The sequence below is a fragment of the Montipora foliosa genome, chromosome 6, assembly GCF_036669935.1.
Source record: "Montipora foliosa isolate CH-2021 chromosome 6, ASM3666993v2, whole genome shotgun sequence".
Classification (NCBI taxonomy): Eukaryota; Metazoa; Cnidaria; class Anthozoa; order Scleractinia; family Acroporidae; genus Montipora; species Montipora foliosa.
In genome coordinates, this window is record NC_090874.1 from 45,766,256 (window position 1) to 45,784,958 (window position 18,703).

Genomic DNA, 18,703 nt, shown 5'->3' on the forward strand with positions numbered 1-18,703 from the left:
AAATGGACAACGAGCTTTCTTTCAAATAAATTCTTGACCAACAAGAATTAGTCAAATTTCAAATTGTTTTTATTGCCTGAAGAAAGTACAATGTTAATGAGAACTCGACGAAGAGGTAAATGCAATCAAATTTCTTGAGTGTGTCTATTTCAAGCTCATTATGCAAATTTTTGACAGATAATATTAAAGTACAAAAAATATTCCACTTTAAAAGGTCGTTAAAAAGCTTTATTTTTGGCCCTTCATTTGGACGAAAAATGTCACAAAAGCCTTTTCCAGCCTAAAATTTATTGAAACAAACAAAAAAAAACCCTTCCTATTTTAATTGCGTGTGTGCAAACAAGAAACACAATCTGTGATTAAATAAACTTCAGATCAAACCCTTTTCGTAAGAGTCTTTTCCGTGAATAACAAAGCACAAAATGGACAACAAGCTTTCTTTCCAATAATTCTTCACTATCACATTTTCAATTTTTTTTTTACCTGAAAACCGTGCAGAGTGGAGTACAAATTAAATGTAAATTGCCAGATAACTGAGATGCGACTTCAGTAAACACTGTGATGCCTTCAAGGCGTTCAATTCCTTTTACACCCATACAGAATTTGCCATTTGGTTTCGGCGTTGTACATAACAGCACAGTTTGTAAAATAATATTAGAAATAAAGCTCACTTTGTGATATCCTACGGCGAAAGATGCAATTGTTTAAGAGTCCAGGGGCCAGTTGCTCGAAGCCTGGTTAGCGCTAACCGTTGGTTAACAAGTATCAAAACTTATAGGTTTCCAAGGTATTTAACGCTGGTTAGCGCTAACCGTGCTTTGAGCAACCCAGGCCAGATAATTTTTCCCCGCCTGTCTTGTTTATCCAATTCAAGTTCCATTCTAGAGATCCATAAGGGTATATTTTCCTCAAAGATCCACTAAAACGACATTCTAGTTACAAGTTAATGACTTTCGACGCCATTGCAGGTTAATTAAATATTCTAATGTGTCCACCAGATAAAATCTACCCATTTCTATTACCCCCTGAAGCCTAGCAAAAATACGCGCAGATGACTCTACCCACAAAGACACTTAAGTAAAATAATTTTAAAAAGCGAAATAAAACGCAGATTCCGACTGGGTTTGTCAACCTAGTTAATTAATATAGGTCGCGTCGTGGTAACGAACTCGGTGACCTCCATAAATTATTGCCGGAAAGTGAAACGGAGACGATTCAGAGCCTCCTTAAAATATTGCTTGTTATAAATTCATGCAATATCTCTCATTCCTAGGGTGGCCAACAAGGGACAAGCTGCAAATAAAACAGTTGCTGCAAATAAAATAAAGTTGCCGCAAGCAAATTCACAATAGTTTCTGCTAATTTACAAAACGAGTTGCTGCAATTAAAAGAATGTTGCTGCAAATTAAAACATCAAAAGTATGCGCGCGCACTGAAGGAAGGGCAAGTACAAAATACCGGTCACAGGTAATTGTTTTAACAATACAGAAAGTATCCTAAATATCCATTAAAGCTAAACTTTGGCCTGATTAGGCCTAATGTTAGCATTTGTTAACAGTTAGGGTTGTTTCTGTATTGATAAAACAATGACCTGTGACTTGGGACCTGTGACCTGTGACCTGTGTTTTGTACTTGTCCTTCCTTCAGTGCGCGCGCATACTCTTGATGTTTTAATTTGCAACAACTATTTTAAATTTGCAGAAACTTTAATTTGCAGCAACTTTATTTCATTTGAAGCATTTTTTTTAATATGCAGCAACTTTACTTTATTAGCTGCAACTCGTTAATTTCCAGCATGGCACTTGTGGGCCACCGTACCATTCCAGCTCAGTGTCTCTCGCTTTTGACAATTTGCTAGATAGATATCTGTAGAAAACACGCGAGAAATGAACTAAAATAAAACAAGTTTCCTGGATTTGTAGATAAGCGCAAATTTCCACTTGCCACGTCAACGGCAACGCCACAAAAAATAATCGTGTTGCACTTGCAGCACGCATTTTAGCACATATTTTTGGGGTACACTGCGTAACAACAAGAAATCACCAATGTTGAGGTTTTAACGACAACGTGAGCGTAAAACTGTGAACCCTGTAGTCTCTATTTTTACTCTGAAACCGCTTCCATCAATTTATTTTAATTTCATCCACATTGTACGACGTAAACGGGATGGAACGTTGCCGTCGCAGTAACCGTTCTTAAAAGACCCCAGTCACTCGTATCGATAAAACCAATTGAAATCTTCGGCCCCGGCTAAAAAAGGGAGAATTTCTTTATCAGCAAATTTAATCTTTTGATTTGTCAACTTATTAGAACAGGCAAGAGACAACGCCAGACAATTTGAATCTGCCTTAGCTTGAGAATGTCGAATGAAACAGGAACAATTGATCCTTCGACAAGTTTGAATACCAAGTGGCTTGCAGTTTACATCTCTGAATTTGTCGTCATATTTCTAATAAATGGCTTCACTGTCATCACCTTTGCAAGAAATCACCATCTACGCAAGTGCACTACGTACCTGATCATAAACCTGGCTGTGGCTGATTTGCTGGTGGGAGCTGTGTCAGGGCCCTTGCATATTTACCATACCCATACACAAACCTTTAAACCTTACAGTGGATTCAGTTGGAAAAAGTTCACAGTCATTTACTTTGAATTTTTGTTTGCAAATTGCTCCATGCTTCATCTTGCCTTGCTGTCGTTGGAACGCCTTCATGCAACTTTATTTCCTTTCAGATACTCTCGAATGATGAACTGGATTTATTTAAAGACCGTTGTTTGCATTTGGCTATTAGCTCTTGTCCTGGCGTCCGCAGAGGCTGCGCTATTTCTTACTGACTTAAAAGCCTCCAAAATCGTTTGGGCTTCACTTATGATAATTGTCCTTTCGACCGTCATAGTATCCTATATGATTATTTTCTTTAACGTAAAAAGAAATGCCCCTCCACAGCTATCTGGGGCAGGGGCCTCCGACAGGAAATTGACAGCCACGTTATTCGATGTCACTGCTCTCAGCACACTCTCAATTCTTCCTTGTGTTTTCTACGGTGTCCTCGGTGTAACAGAATCCAACACACTATCCAAAAAGGCCATATTTAATATTCGCCAGTCCGTAGATGTCTTGTTCTGCGCCAATTCCTTTGTAAATCCTATAGTTTATACCTTAAGAATGCAAGAGTTTCGGAATACCGCCCTAATCAGGTGTCATAAGAGTACTGAACCACAACGTCAGTCTCTCCAGAATAATTGTGTAACACGCATGACAGCATCTCTGGATCCTCAAGCCATGGGTAACAGTAGTACAAGTGATCACTTTGGAAATAGCAAAAAGTAAAGTTAAGTAAAGCAACTATATTTAGCGTCGATAACTCGTAACAGTAGTTAGATTAAGCACCGCAAAAACGACGAACGCTGAACGTCGGCTAGCCGTTTGTTGTTTGCCGTTCCGCCCGCGATGTTCGTCTGTTTAAGCTTTCCGACGACACGGTATTAACTAAATGTTCGTTCAAAGAGAAACTTTTTCAACTTATTGTTTAAAATATTAACTGAAATACAGTTACAGTTCAGTACAGGCCAGGCCCATATTTCTTAATTTTCCTAGGGCAAATGTTCTCGGTCGCCATTCACTGCGATTAGAGGAAATGGATACAGAGAAGTTATGCATTTGCCGCTTGAATTTGAAACTCTTTTAGCTTTATAAGCAGTTCATGTAGAAATAGGATGACAAAAGAAGCTTAGCTATAAAAGGAAGTGATCAAAATGGGGAAATATTCGGTAAAAATGGGCTACAAATACTTACGTTTTGGCCTTCCCTACAAACGGGAAAAATGTCCTCCTCGAGTAGAAACGGCGGCCGGCAAACGGCAAACGCGGGAAATGTCAGGTCACGTGACCCTCCCTGCCGTTCGCAGAAAAAAATACGCGGTGCTTAATCTCTGTAGTAATTCAACTAACAAACCTGAGGCCGACGGTGCGCTCATTTTATATCTCGCTCTCCATCATTGCTCCGTTTTACGAGTATTTAAAGCTACTTGAGCAACACTGACAGGAAAGAAGTCGAAAAAAGGATGTGAGATCCGAGAAGCGAACTGAGGACCTCTTGCCATCCTTGATTCGCAAATTCTCAACTGGGAATAGTGAAAATCGAAATGCCAACGCAATTTGACAATCACAGCCAACCTGAGCCGAGCTGGAGGAGCACGGTTAATGCTCATATAAACACCAGGAGGAGTCCCTTTTAGTCCAAGAGCGAACCAACTGTTTACAGCAATAACAGGAGCCCATCACCGGGAGCGTGCAACTTAACTATACTTGTGCAACGGCGTTTTCACAAGTAAGGTTATTTTTAGATTGAATTTCCCGCTAATGAGACTCCCACAGGAGCCCGATGACCAATTACGAGAAATTAAGCTGACGTCATAGGGTCACCGAACCGTAACTAACTTTGTTTTTTGACCTAATTCGCGGGAAGGGCTTGTCTAAAAATAAACCTACTTGTGAAAACGCCGTTTCACAGACGCTGTATAGAAGTTGCACGCTCCAGGATGGGCTCCTGGCAATAATAAAGAGAGTTACCTTTTCGATGTTGACTCGGAGGTAATCGGAAAGAACTCGAGTACCCCTTTGCAGGAGTCGAACCTACGTGACGACCGTAGGCGTAAACTGGGTTGTCTGTAGTGCATGTTACACGAAAACAGTTGGCACTGAGTTGGGCGGTATTGAAGGCGCGGAAACTTGATTCTCCCAGGAGTAAAGGTGGCTGAGCCAGAAACACCAAAACGCGGACAATTTGAAAACCTATTATTTTCACTTACTTTGCAGGCAGTGAGAATAAATAACCAAGGAGCTCCGCTTTTAGGCTTGGTTAAATCTATATATTAGAGCATTGGGACGTCGTGCGGGAAGTCGCTGGTCCAAACCCCGTCCGGACCAACACTCAGGGTCCTGAGAATAACTGTAATTAATATTTTATCTGCAAACAAGGGTCCATCACGCAAGAGTAAGATTTACCCAAATTGGCCTAGTCCCCATCAGCGTCAGAAAAGTGTCTATTTTTAAACCAAATTTTGCGGGAAAAAAAAGAGTTAACTGAATAGAGTGTAATGAAGTGCTAGATTTCAATCCCATATGAACCATGTGAACGTTAGCCCTACTGATGGAAATGGGCCCACACAAGGACAGAGAAAAAACTCTGACCAGGGTGGGAACTGAACCCACGACTTTCGGGTTAGATCTCCGCCGCTCTACCGACTGAGCGACAAGGCCAGAACGGGAGCAGGCTGTGGGAACCTGAAGATGTTAAAGTCACGGCAATGAACATGTACAAATACAAGGAAAGGAATCGGCTAAATCGATGTTGTACCCAATTCAAATCCTTTGGGAATAAAACGTTTTCTTGCAGGTTTTTCCATATCATTTAAATGTGAATGCTACATTATAATACAAATAAAATACGGTGTTTTCACTCACGTGATCAGTAACTCTGTTTTTCGGGTAGTGTCGTACCTCATTGAACAAGCTTCAGGATTGGCCAAAAGAACAAGACATTTAGCACAAAAAGCAATAGGAAGTAGGACACTATACAGTCAATTAAATATTAGGTTTAACAAGAGGAACGACCCTACCCTGTTTTTCTACCAAAACAAAAGAAAACGTTTCCATGATCATAGAGCTCAATTCCAAGAGGATTAGTTGAGTACACCAAAATGGCCGCCGTTCTACTGTTTAGGCTGACTCGTCCCCAGTCGTCTTCACGCGGAAAAGGAAGGTGCGCGAAGGCATGTTGGGAAGGGAGAAAACGAGAGAGGAAGACGACTGGGAAATCCTGTATCGAAGAGTTGTTCTACGAGTCGAAAAGTTGTGCCAAGTCGTATTCGATCGTTTTTTCGCCCGATATCGCTTTCTTTTTATTCAGTGGATATCTTAATGCAATTTTTTGGTCTTTATGGCCATCAGAAGTGTTGTAAAGTAACTTTCAATGTAATCCTCTAATTTATCATAAATATTCATTGCGAATTGAAGCGTAAAATATATGAATTATAAACGAAAACAAAAGAAATATTGAGAACAAACCTGAAGACTGCGTTCTGTAGTAAGCCTTTCTGGGTGCTCTTTTGTTTCTTGGCCGTAAAAAACACTTAAACAGCCGCCACGCTTCCCGTGTAAATTTTTCCTCGTCAAAGAATACTCTGACGTGTTTGGCCAGAAAATGTTGTGCGAGCCCTTTCTCCTCGAAAAACACTTTGCCGGCTTCTCCTCTACATGATGTGTGCGGACAGGGCAATTTTCAACTAAAAGAAGCACGGTGAAAAGGCCTATCTTCGAAATTCTCACTTGGGAAAAAATCTGCCATTGATTCGTCCGCCATCTTGAAAACAGGATTTCCCAGTCGTCTCTCTCCTTTCCGCCTTCCCATCACCCCCCACATTCGCCCCCGTACATTCCTCGTTGATAATCAATGAGACCATGAGAGACGACTGGGGACGAGTCAGCTGTTTAGGTACACCAACATGGCTGCCGTGATGTCACGTGAAAACACTCTATACAAGGACTTTAAGCCGTAGGCCCTGTCTCACAATCTCCTTTCACGTTCATGCGTGGGTCGGGTGGGTGGGTAATCTCACCCCAGAGAGAGAATTGTAACCGCCCAAAGACTTTATGTGATATAGACCGTATTCATAAATGGCGGCTAAGTAATTATTCTTTTGTCTTTATGCTAATCATCTTAACTAGCCTCGTAAACACGAGAAAAAAAATTCAAAAGAATATTTTGTTCCAAAGTGAGGCTAGTGAGGATGATTAGCACAAAGACTAAACAATAATTCCTTGACCGCCATTTATGAATACGGTCTGTGTGTGGCAGATAAATCCATTACCATTACATTTTCATTTCCTCAGTTCCCGTTTAAAGTAAGGGGGGGGGGGGGGGGATCAGTTACAACTTTACTAATGTTTTCAAACACCATCAATTCTTTTTTTCGTTTCGTGTAGGCTCGGATGTTCCCTAGGGCTCGTTAATTGAAACCAAGACAAGCAATGCAAAATGGATGGTTCGTCAACAACTGGTTATTTTAATACAAGCATACTTGTCAGCTAGTTTAGCCTGTTTGCAAAGGTAATCACATGATTCGAGTGCAATTTGGGATATAAATGAGCGCAAGTAAATTTTTCACAGGCTACCCAAATTACCACAGCGCCGATTTATCCCAAATTGCACGAGATAAATGATGTGATTACGCGTTAATAATCTACAAGCAAACATTTGACTCTGTTTTCCTCTACTCGCACTTGTGAAAACTTACGGACCAAAAATAAAAAATTCTCCTCCAAACTCTAAATTAAAACGTTGTTAGTTTATCCTGTCTGTCTTTTTGTTGATCTTTTGCGACTTTGCTGTCAATCAATCTCAATTCAACTTTTTGTACTCTATTTTAACTTTCTGCACTGTTTAGAAGAAATTGACGTGTTCTCAGTTAATGAGCGTGCTGAATTCTTTTGCATGTTTATTACTAGGGGGCCATTAATATTAGGGACTTTAAGCAAGGACTAACGAAGGTGACTAGTACGGTGACCGGAAGTGATATTTCTTCGCGCCATGCGAAGGTGGCCTGATTTCTAGCCGTTGTACGCTTTCCGGATGCGTAGAGGATTATGGCCGGCCATAGTGGAAAGTACGTAAGTATTTTGTTGTACATGACATGCTTAATATGTTATTACTTCAACCGAAATGGCAAGATACGGGCATTTTATCCTTTTTTGATCATCTTTGGTGATTTCCAAACAATTATTTGTTGATTTTGAGTTCAAAATGCGGGAGCAGCAGTCGCAAACAACAACACGTTTCATCGGCGAGGCTCTCACGAGATAATTCACGATTTTTCTAAGCTTCCACAGTACTTCTCGCGGCGACTTTTCGCATGTCCTTTCCCCAGATGGAAGTACTTTGACAATTTAAATTCATACATATACAATGTGTCAGCTTTTAAGCGAGAAAAGCGAATGAGGACATCAAGTTCGATAATTAAGTTAATCCAGTAATTTTGTTGATTTTAGGCGCATGGAAATGTTGTTGTCGTTGCTCACAATGAAAAGTTGCTGGTATTTGGAAAGCCCTGCAAAGGTCTCCAAATCTTGCTTTTTAACACGAAACTCCGCCAAACATTCATCGTCTTCCATGTCATCAAGGTGAAACTGGCCATACGAAGAGTTTGGAAAAGTCAAGTTGGCAGGCTGATAGACCTGTTAGAGAACTAAAAATTCTTCCTCCGAAATAAAATTAGAACCATGCGAAACAAGGAGCAAATCTCTTATTTCTCTGAAAGATGCATGACACTTAACACACTACCGTACTACTACGTGACTTGTTTAATGTAAACAAGAGGTTTGAATTTTGGCAGGGTGCTACGTACTCTTTCCATTTTTCCGCGGCTAAAACTCTCCGTGCTAGACACTTACGTAGTCCTTGCTTAAAGTCCCTATTATTACTGGGTTGCTAAACCCAGTCGGAATCAGCGTTGCATTTCGTCGTTTTTACTGGGTTGCCGTATACGGCAATCCCAGTTGGAAAATGGGTAGAATTTCTCCGTTTTATTTTTTTCCGTGTCGGTAAAAGTCTTGCCTGTCACTCCCCTGGTAAGTGGTGTCTTTGTGCATAGAGCCTTCTGCGCGTATTTTCTTAGGATCGAGAGGGTAGTGGAAATGCGTACATTTCTCTGATGGACACAGTAGAATCATTAACTTAACCTGTAATGGCGTCGAAAGTCATGTAACACGAATGGCGTTTTAGTGGATCTTTGAACAAAATATACCCTTGTGAAGCTCAAAAATGGCAAATCAATTGGATACTGAACAAGACAGGCGACAACATCAACAACAATCTGTCGCCCGTCGAGCCGTCTTTTACCAAGTGTGCTGTTATGTAGAACATTGAAGATTCGCAGGGCAGCGATAATAGTGAATTCAAAGACTAGACAAGGTGGATTGAATGGAATTTCAAGGGTTAAAATCGCTGAAAAGGTAAGATTATTGTCGAAGCGATGCCGCAATTGCGTGTCTTCACCACATGTTCCTTTGATCTCACATTATTGTGTTTTCCGCCAAAATATTCGCTTGTTTTCGCTTTCGCTCGAACATATCTACCTTTATTACATGTCCAGTGAATAGTTTTATCCTCTGGGATGAATTTTCCGTCGAAGAATCGGTTATTTGGGCGGTCAGTGTAAAACGCAGACTGCAGACTGCAGACTGCAGACTGCAGACCGGGGGTAAAATGCAGACTGAGGGTAAAATAAATATTAATAATAAAAAAACGAGTCATAAGGATAAAATAAAGATTGTTTGAAAGACAATCCTGTTTTACATCTGTCAACAACTCACATTATTATGACTGCAGGTCGCTGCACCTTTTGGGGATGCGATCGTACGCGTTGAAATCATCTGTGCTTTGTTTTTGCGCTTCCAGATGCATTGCAATGTTCCAAATTATTTGTCACACCGGTACATCGAGGGAAATCGATCGAACAACCAACAATTATTACTTCGAATACCTGAAGAATCTCGGTTGTCTTTTTTCGGTGCAACGAAATGCACAAAGAATTTCATGTATTCCGAGCAATTAGGACGCGGGGATTTCATTGGTTAAGCTATGCGTGATAACCCCTAGGGAGAGGTTATAGTTGAAAATTACATCTTCCAGATGCAAAACAAACGAGCTTGTGAACTAAAGGATAAACATAACGTACACGAAAGCGAATGAAAGGATTCTAATAAGAAACTTTTACACCTCAGTCACACTGGCTTAAGTCGACTGAATTGAAACGTTAAATGGTTGCAAAATCCACGTTATCTGTCTTTGTTAATTGGTACTGTAGCCATGCGTGTCAAAATAAATTGAGTTATTGGGTAATTACTCGATTACTTTGTTCAGTGCAGCAAAATGGACAGTTGAATTACGGGGTGGTGACTTCTTTGCCTAAAAGCAACTCACTTAACGAAACTGTCCTTTTTCCAACAACAACAAGAATTCAAACAGCTTCAATTCTTACAGAGTTCGATAAAAATCCGGATTTAAAACATGCCGTGGGGCAACCAAAGTGATGGGAGCTGTGTTGGGGTTTCAGTGTGAAAGTACAAACGGCTGCTAACACTCTTATAACTCTTTTTTCATTATTTTTTTATTAACCCGCAGTCTGCAGTCTGCAGTCTGCATTTTATCCCTGGTCTGCGTTTTACACTGACCGGTTATTTGGGTGGTTTTTGGCAACAGAGGTTAATTATTCGTAATGCGATCGCTTCCGTTGCCGTTAGCAATGGGTCGCAAATTTGACACTTTTATCGCATTATCACATTACGCATTGAACCACGTTATCTATTATTCCTAAAAATCTAAAAATATTCGTGCCTTATCCGTTTTTGGTCGAATTTATGTCCAAGAAAGCAGATAAATTGCAGAAAATATTAGTTTTGCATCCAAAAATTCGTAATCAACGCTAAAATGACCAAATTTTGCCTAGAAAACATATTTTACTGTTATTTTTCTTAAATTTTTTCGTTCAACTTTCGCTTTTATAAAATGTTTCAGTTGTCTGTAAATAAGTTATATGCTGTTGGAAAGCTTATTTTCTTAGCTTTAAAATGATGTATTTTTCCCCCTAACTTTAAATATTTTTTGAGAAAAAAAAAAAACATTTTTTGGCGATGGCTGATTTACCGCGGTTTTCTCGCGGTTGGGAAAGTAGGAAAAAGAGTTAGGCCAGTAGCCAGGCTTTTAACCTCAGAAAAGGATCTGTTTCGTCGTACGAACGTGTGAGGACCTGTGAGCTAAAGGGCCTCTGCTGGTATGACTTCTGGGTGACCCCTTAATAACTTCTTACTAACCGAGCGCGAGGGCCGCACTGCCAGGGAAATATTGGCCCGAGGTCGTGGCAGTACGGACCGAGCGCAGCAAGGTCCGTACAAAAACGACCCAGGGCCAATATTCCCCAGTACGGCTCGAGCTAGCTCGGTTAGTAAGTAGTTTATTACATGGTTTTTTAATTACCTTTTGCTTTGTTTTTGCCACCCCGTAATCGGCCCGTGGGCCAGTCACAATTTGCCTGGAACGCTGCACGTACCACAGGAAACCCAGTGTACCCTCACGGAGGGTCTAGTTTTATTTTTTTCCGCGTCGGGAAAAGTCTTGCCTGTCACTCCCCTGCTAAGTGGTGTCTTTGTGTATAGAGTCTTCTTTCCGTATTTTGGATACTTTTGAGGGGGCTGGGGTAATGCGTAGATTTCTCTAATGCACACAGGAGCGCATTTAATTAACGTGCAATGGCGTCGAAAGTCATTGTAACGCGCATGGCGTTTTAGTGGATCTTTAAACAAAATATACCCTTGTGGAGCTCAAGAATGGAACGTCAAGACAGGTGGTGAAAAGAAAAGATCTGGAATCTTAAAAGCGATGAGTAATAAGCGACGAGTAATGGACTTCGACAGCAATCTTTCGCCCGTCAAGCCGAAATCAAAGTGAGCTTATTTCTAATATTTCGCCAGGGTGGTGTTATGTACAACACTGAAACCAAAAGAACATTTCTCTGGTAACTTATGGGTGCAACAAAGACAGAGGGAATCGAACACCTTAAGTGGATCTGTTATCTCTGAAGTTTGGCTATTGGACTGAATGTATTTATTTGCACTCAACTTTGCACAGTCTTCCGGTAACAACTGGAAATTTCACTAATTCTTGTTAACCTTCAGTTGCGTCGAAAGTCATGATAACGCGAATGGCGTTTTAGTGGATCTTTAAACAAAATATACCCTCATGGAGCTCAAGAATGGAAAGTCAATTGGGTGAGCCAGACAGGCGCTGAAAATAAATATCTGGAATCTTTAAAGCGACGAGTCTTCGACAACAATAATTATTTCATTTTTCGCCGTTGGATATCAAGTGAGCTTTGTTTCTAATATTTTACTTGCTTAGTATTATATACAACACTGACATCAAATGGCATTTCTTTTATGGATTTAACAAACATTGAAGGAATCGAACGCCTTGAATGCATCACAGTGTTTACTGAAGTCGCATCTAAGTTGCCTGGCAAGTAACATTTATTTTGTACTCAACTCTCAAAAGGTAAAATAAAATGGAAATGCGACAGTGAAAAATTATTTGAATGAAAGATTGTTGTCTCTTTTGTGCTTTATTATTTACAGTCAAGGTTCTTTCCAAAAGGGAACTGTGTCAGAAACTTTTGCATCAATATTTGTTTTGCATAAAGAAAGCTAACAAAATCTGTACCTTGCTTAGTTGGAAATGTGTTAGCGTTATAATAGAATTTTCGGTCCGATGTTTCTGTTATACGAAGTGGTATATTTTTTAAGGTCACCCATCCAGATACTAACCCCAACGGACAGGGAGGAAAAAACGTCAGTGAACTTTTTTGTATTACAAAGCTATCAGATGCTCAGAGTGCACGCTTAAACTTGTGGTGAAAAGAAGTTGTGAGGGAACTTGAAAATTATCAACATGTCAGCCCAGAAGCCAATGTTGCTCGATTCTCTTTTATTTTCTTCAATCTTTCTGGGTTCAGTACTTTGCTAGTAACCACATGTCTTCTCAGAGGGCTATTTACCTAAGACTTCCACTATGGCACTACTATGATATATAATACCAAAACAATATCGTGGACTGTAGAACTACATATTACGCAAAGACAACTTGAATCTCCTGGAACACAACACGCAGCTCAGTTGACAATATGGAATAAATCGTTGTGTTGCTTCACTACCACTCCTAAGCAATGCGTGTCTATTTTTTCTAAAGATGACAGAAATTACTTCTTTCTGACAAATGATTAATTAATAGGCCAATAGCCAGGTTTTTAACCTCAGAAAAGGATCTGTTTCGTCGTATGAACGTGTGAGCCAAAGGGAATCTGCTGGTATGACTTCTGGGTGACCGCTTAAATGGTCTTAATGACCCCGGCCTTGAAAAAATTGCCTGGAACACTGCACGTACCACAGGCAACCCAGTGTACGCTCACGGAGCGTCTAATTAGACAATGCGGGATGGAGTTCACTTATTCAAAATATTGTTTGTATCGAAATGTTTTTAATAAATATATATATTTCTGCTTTCATTTCTTGTAAAAGTAGTTAATCATATCGGTAAAAATAAAGGTTGTTGTTGTTGTCGTGTAATGTACAAATGCTGATGCCTAAATCAATTTAAGACAGATTCATTGTTTTAATCCAACAACATGTCGACGACTGTTTCACCTGAAAAACTACGTGTTGCAGATCACATGGCCTAACCCTTCAAACACTATACTTGGCGTGCAGTAAAATAGTTAAAACCGTTATTCCTCATCCGATCAGGTTGTAGTGATAGTCTGTCTTTGTGACGTTCTTGTCGAATGGTGTCCAAACTGATTTTAGCAGAACAACTCGATTGACATTCTATGCATATTTCTCACTCGAAAATTTATACATAACGTTAGTTGCATGAAGGGTTTGGCGCTGCTATCCGTCAGTTGCAACAAACTGCTTTTATACGAACAAGGATTATTTTGGGAATCTAAATGTTAATTTCGTTAAGGTGTCAAATTAATTCCTGTTGTACTAGCTGACCTTCTAGGCAGACAGAATTCCCCCTGGTTGGCGTCTTCTTGAATCCAGTAACCGGATAAACAATTTCTGGAACAGGAAATTTGGACGCCCCGTTCAAGTCTTGAAGTTTGTGGATTGCATTTTATTCAATCATATCCGTTGATGCATTGTTAATTTCGCAATTATCGATGCATCCTGAGGAAATAAACGCAAAGCTGCATTAAAGAGAAGGTTACGTTTTTGCAAACGTTGGCCGTGAAGTACTATATTTCAACAGACGTAACTGATTAGAATGTAATGTGAAGTGCTTGTTTTCAACCCCATATGAACCATGTGAGCGCGGGCCCATTTCCATTAGTAGGGCTAACGCTCACATGGTTCATATGGCGTAAAAAAGAAGCACTTCACATTACACTCTAATCAGTTTAAGTCTGCATTAAAGAGAGTCGATGGTCTCAGAAACATGCGATAGATAAAATAAGGACCTCCGCGAGCTCTATGTTTTCGGCGACTATCTCATGCACAAACTTGTAAATAATCCGTATCTAATCTTTTTTCCCGAAAAACACACTTATGTCCAGGTTTGACCCTAATTAGATGCACGCCCAATTTTGACATCCAAGTGTCCCTTTAAGTCTAAGCATTTGCTACTTTTTTTCAACAATAAAGTAAGAGTAAAGGTTAGCGTTATTTTTAGCTTTGGGTAAATGCAGCAGTTAGTCTTCACTTAAAGAGCGGCATTTGGGGGACACTTTGTGACATAAATTGTCTGTATTCTGAGACACAAGTGATGTTGAAGTTGGCTAGAACAGCAAGGGGACACTTCGTGACGCTTATTGAAATCCGCGGAAAAACAGTAACACGTGGCGTTGCAGGAATCTGAGCGTAAAGAAGTTGTCACTATACTAGCTCTAATAAACCAAGCACTTCAGTATATGCTAGTTATTCAGATAGCGGAAATCCAAAAATAACTGAATTGAAGTGGAAAGAGGAGCGTCTTGTTTATTTTCAAGTAGTTTAAGAAGTGAAGTCTCAGGCCTGCCAAGCATTTCTAAAAACGGGCAGCGGTCCTCGCGAGTGTCTGCACACAATTTAGATCGTGTATTTAATACTTACTGAGACAAAATTTCTGCTTCTTTCCGAGGGAATAAAAACCATTTGGACACTTTCGCAGGCAACGTCTTTTATTGTTGTTGCTACGATACCAGTCTTCTCTGCAAGTAAGACAATATTCATCCACGCAGCCCTCTACAATGATAGAAAGACCACGTTGGTAATTTCAGTTCCATTCAGAGTATTTGTTTTAGTTACTCCCTTTTCTGTTATTTATTGTGACTCGTAAATCGACTTTGTCATCTACGTTCTACCCCGGTTAGAGTAGCTGTACGCTCAAAATCGTTGAAACAGAAGTTCCCCGATCTGTTATGGGTCCAGCCTACTCTTCCCAGTCGGCCGGATTGACAGTGAGTTGTATAAGGCAATGGTAATGACCATGGTAATGAATTTATGTAGCGTATTCTCTGAAAACATATATTAAAAAAATTCATTACAGTCAAGCAATGAGTCTATGGGTGAGATCGTACATCAGCATATACAGGCGAAGGAGGCAGCCGCTATCAATCCATCAGCGATCCCACTCAACCCATGGATGAATGAAATGAGGCCAGACTACAACACCGGGAACTCCATGCCCCGTGACTCTTCACGAACAGTGGCTGGGTTTTACTGAAACGTCCCACAGAATCAATAACAAGTGTTGTGAGACGGGGCCTAAGGTTTATCGTCCTTATCCGAGAAGAGTAGAAAGTCCAGCCATTTAATTTGCAGATGTCATTACAAAGGCAGCAGTTTCTCCTCATTTATTAAAGACCCTCCAGCATGGTAATCCGATGCTCAACCAACGGGTAGGCGAGGTAAGCTGACCCAGTCTTAAGCGAAGGGGACTTAGTCGAGTGCTATGAAAGATGCAGATAATGGCACCTATTTTATTTCAGCTCATTAGTTACCTGTTAGGCTAAACTATCGAGAAAGTACTTGAAATCCAAAGAATACCTAAAATAAGAGGAGTTTCGCAACTGAGTGTTATGAACTGAATTAGCCACTCTTTTTCTGGGAAACGCGACTCATCATGTCATGAAGAATGTAGGGAAAAGTTACCTTCTAGAAGTCGGTGGCGTCTTCTCCCTTTTTGGAAAAACCCAGATGGACACGATAACACGCACCTTGAAAACCCCGGTTTGCATCTCGGACAGTTGATCTTGTCGGGACATCTCACACAATTTTCAACAGTTGTGCACTCTGTCCGGATAAAACAAGGAAATGCATGATCATTATCAAAAGACGAATGCAAATGACAACCTGTAATTGGGCTTCTTTTTGTCGGGTGGTCTTACGATATTTTTTTTCTTTTTTGCTTTCTAAGAATACAAAGTTACATAGTCTACCCAAATCCTAAAGATGGAGATCTTGCAATTTTACGAACTTGTTGTGATTATAAATACGTGTTAGTGAATGTTTGTTTTGGCTCAGCCCGTAGATAGCCTCTGGAGCGATATTTTGTTATTGTAATTTGTCTAGACAGAGTGCTCATCGTTGTAAAGGAAGAATCTTACGCCGTTGTTTTCAAGTCTGAAAAGAGAAATTCCAATCTTAAATAGGATTTGAGCTCATAAATGATGAGCTATGACAGTGTGAATGCGCTGGGTATTTCAAGTATTCCTCATATTTGCCTTCACACAGTTATAAAGTCCATTGTTGAATAATAGTTTGGATTTTGTTAGGGATTGTAATTACTCTCAACATTTCCCAATTATAGTTTTATTACCAGAAGAGTTTTGTACACAATTTGTTTCGCACGATTTACTTATCGTTTCTAATACACCGTTTCAGTTCCTTCATGAGGTCCAATTTTAACAATTCATGTTTCTTACTACCCCAGTGGTCAGGTACCGTCGGGAAGGTTTACTGCTCTGTCTGAAGAAGAAGTGTCTGATATCATCATGGGCATGTCAAATGCTAGTTGTCAGCTGGATCTGATTCCAACGTGGTTATTAAAGCTGTGTTCTCCTGAGCTGGTTCCAGTTATTACCGTTATTACCGATTAATCGGTTATTTCAAGAAGGTGTTGTTCCAAAAAACTGGAAGGTCGCGTTGGTCAAACCTCTTTTTAACAAACCTGGTCTTGATCTCGTACATCAGAGTTTCAGACCGGTCAGCAATTTATCACTGGTGTCTAAAGCAACTGAAAGGGCAGTTAACCAACTTCTCAAGCACTTTAATGATAATGCTCTCTTACCGGTCTTTCAATCGTCCTATCGTCAGTTGCATTCTACGGAGATGACACTGTGAAATGTGCAGAACGACATTTTATCTAACATGGACAAACAGGAAATTACCCCTTTAGTAAAAAAATGTTTGGTGTGTTGCCAGGCATGTTAAAAATATAATAAAAAGGTTGACACTGGCTAAAATATTGTGTTGGACGTTTCGGCAACTGCTGTTGCCTTCCTCAGCAGGGATGAAAAATGCAAAAATCGAACGACGTCCCGATGGTACACGATGCGTATAAATATAACATCGCACTTCAAAAGAATATTTAAAAAAATGAAATAGACAATAAAAACGAAGGTCTCCAGAGCACTCTAAAATATTTTTACAAATTCTTTATGTTATTGTAAACGTTTGGAAGTGCTATATGCTCGTTTATAGCGTTCGTATCTCGTAAGGAATGCCAAGCCTCCAGAATAAGTCTTTGTCGCCATGCCCATGATCTGTCAACAATTTCGACGTTCATCAAGTCTATTTGGTGATTGTAGCGCATGTGGTGTTTGGCCAACAAAGAGTTTTCATCTAATGTTGCTATGGTCTTTGAGTGCTCTTTGACGCGTGTTTTTAGCGTGCGCGATGTCTGACCGATGTAAACACAATCACAATCTTTGCATTTGATCTTATATACGATTCCTCTAGAGGCCAACCTCTCGATTTTGTCCTTTGGTTTTTTAAGTATATTTGAGATTGTCCGAATAGGTTTATGAGCGACCTTAATGTTGAAACCTCGAAGAACCCTCGCGATTTTCTCGGAGAATCCTTTGGCATAGGGCAAAACAACCATACCGCGCTGGTCGGAAGCATTTACTTCTTGTTGTCTGTTGCGTTGGCGACCATTGTAGATGAAATTGGCAGGGTAGTTATTAGCGGTAAGGGCTTTTGCTACTCTCTTAGTTTCTCGTACAGCTTCCTCTTCGGTGGACGGGATATTCTTTGCGCGATCCATGAGGGTGCGTATGACCGAGTATTTATGTTGGGGGTGGTGATGAGATTTGAAGTCAAGGTAGCGGTCGGTGTGGGTAGCTTTTCTGTATACAGACACGGTGATCGAGCCATCGTCTTGTCTGGTTGTTCTTGTGTCAAGAAAGGCAATAGAACCTTCTGATTCTATCTCCATGGTAAATTTGATGTTAGTGTTGATAGAATTGAGGTGTGTTTTGGTTCCTCTTCTTTTCCCTCTATCAGTATTCTTTTCCCAGGTTGGGCACCGAGACGAGCCGCCGGAATCATCGAAAGAAAAAAAAATTCGCTCCCAAGGATTCGATCGCCTCGAAATTCCACGTAGATCACGAACGATACCTCCGCTAGCTATTCGTCTTCTTTATTCGAGCCGCTTGTACACTGAGAGGAATTAAGGGCCACCAAACTCTGCTGCAAACATTTGCTTGCTTTCAATGGGCACTACTTGGGTGCTCAATCATGAGTCTTATTGCGGGTAGCTAAGAGATCTTCCAACGGTTTGGTTAACGCGGGTTGTGAATAAAGCCTCATTCGATGGCTCTCGAAGCAAGCGTTTTCAGAGTTTGGCGGTCCTTAATTCCTACTATCGTCTGTGATCTACTGACGATATATTTCTACTCTTGCATAATCTATCGAGCCTGGGGTACCTGTGGTTTCTTCATTGTGAGGGGCACAATGACCAGCTCGTGTTTAGTCTTCTCATACGGATTGTTTCACAGACTCTTGGGAGACTCCTGTAGGGCCGTTCGCAGCATTCTAGGGTAGCATTCATTGACAAGTTTCCCCAGCATCGTGGTCAGGGTCCACGTTTCAAGCCCATAAAGCATCCTCT

General features: G+C 40.5%; 2 protein-coding genes across 2 annotated transcripts; one reads left to right on the forward strand and one right to left on the reverse strand.

The window, feature by feature from the left end:
• Nucleotides 1-2,359: 2,359 nt before the first annotated feature.
• LOC138005622 (neuropeptide FF receptor 2-like) lies at nt 2,360-3,331 on the forward strand. Its single transcript, XM_068851823.1, has one exon. It carries the CDS (start codon nt 2,360-2,362, stop codon nt 3,329-3,331), a length of 972 nt encoding a protein of 323 aa, XP_068707924.1.
• Nucleotides 3,332-17,236: 13,905 nt separating this feature from the next.
• Nucleotides 17,237-18,028, reverse strand: LOC138005623 (uncharacterized). The gene has a single exon (XM_068851824.1). It carries the CDS (start codon nt 18,026-18,028, stop codon nt 17,237-17,239), a length of 792 nt encoding a protein of 263 aa, XP_068707925.1.
• Nucleotides 18,029-18,703: the final 675 nt, after the last annotated feature.

Coding starts and splice junctions, on each gene's coding strand:
- LOC138005623 (XM_068851824.1), bottom strand. CDS start 18,028: ATGGAGATAGAATCAGAAGGTTCTATTGCCTTTCTTGACACAAGAACA.
- LOC138005622 (XM_068851823.1), top strand. CDS start 2,360: ATGTCGAATGAAACAGGAACAATTGATCCTTCGACAAGTTTGAATACC.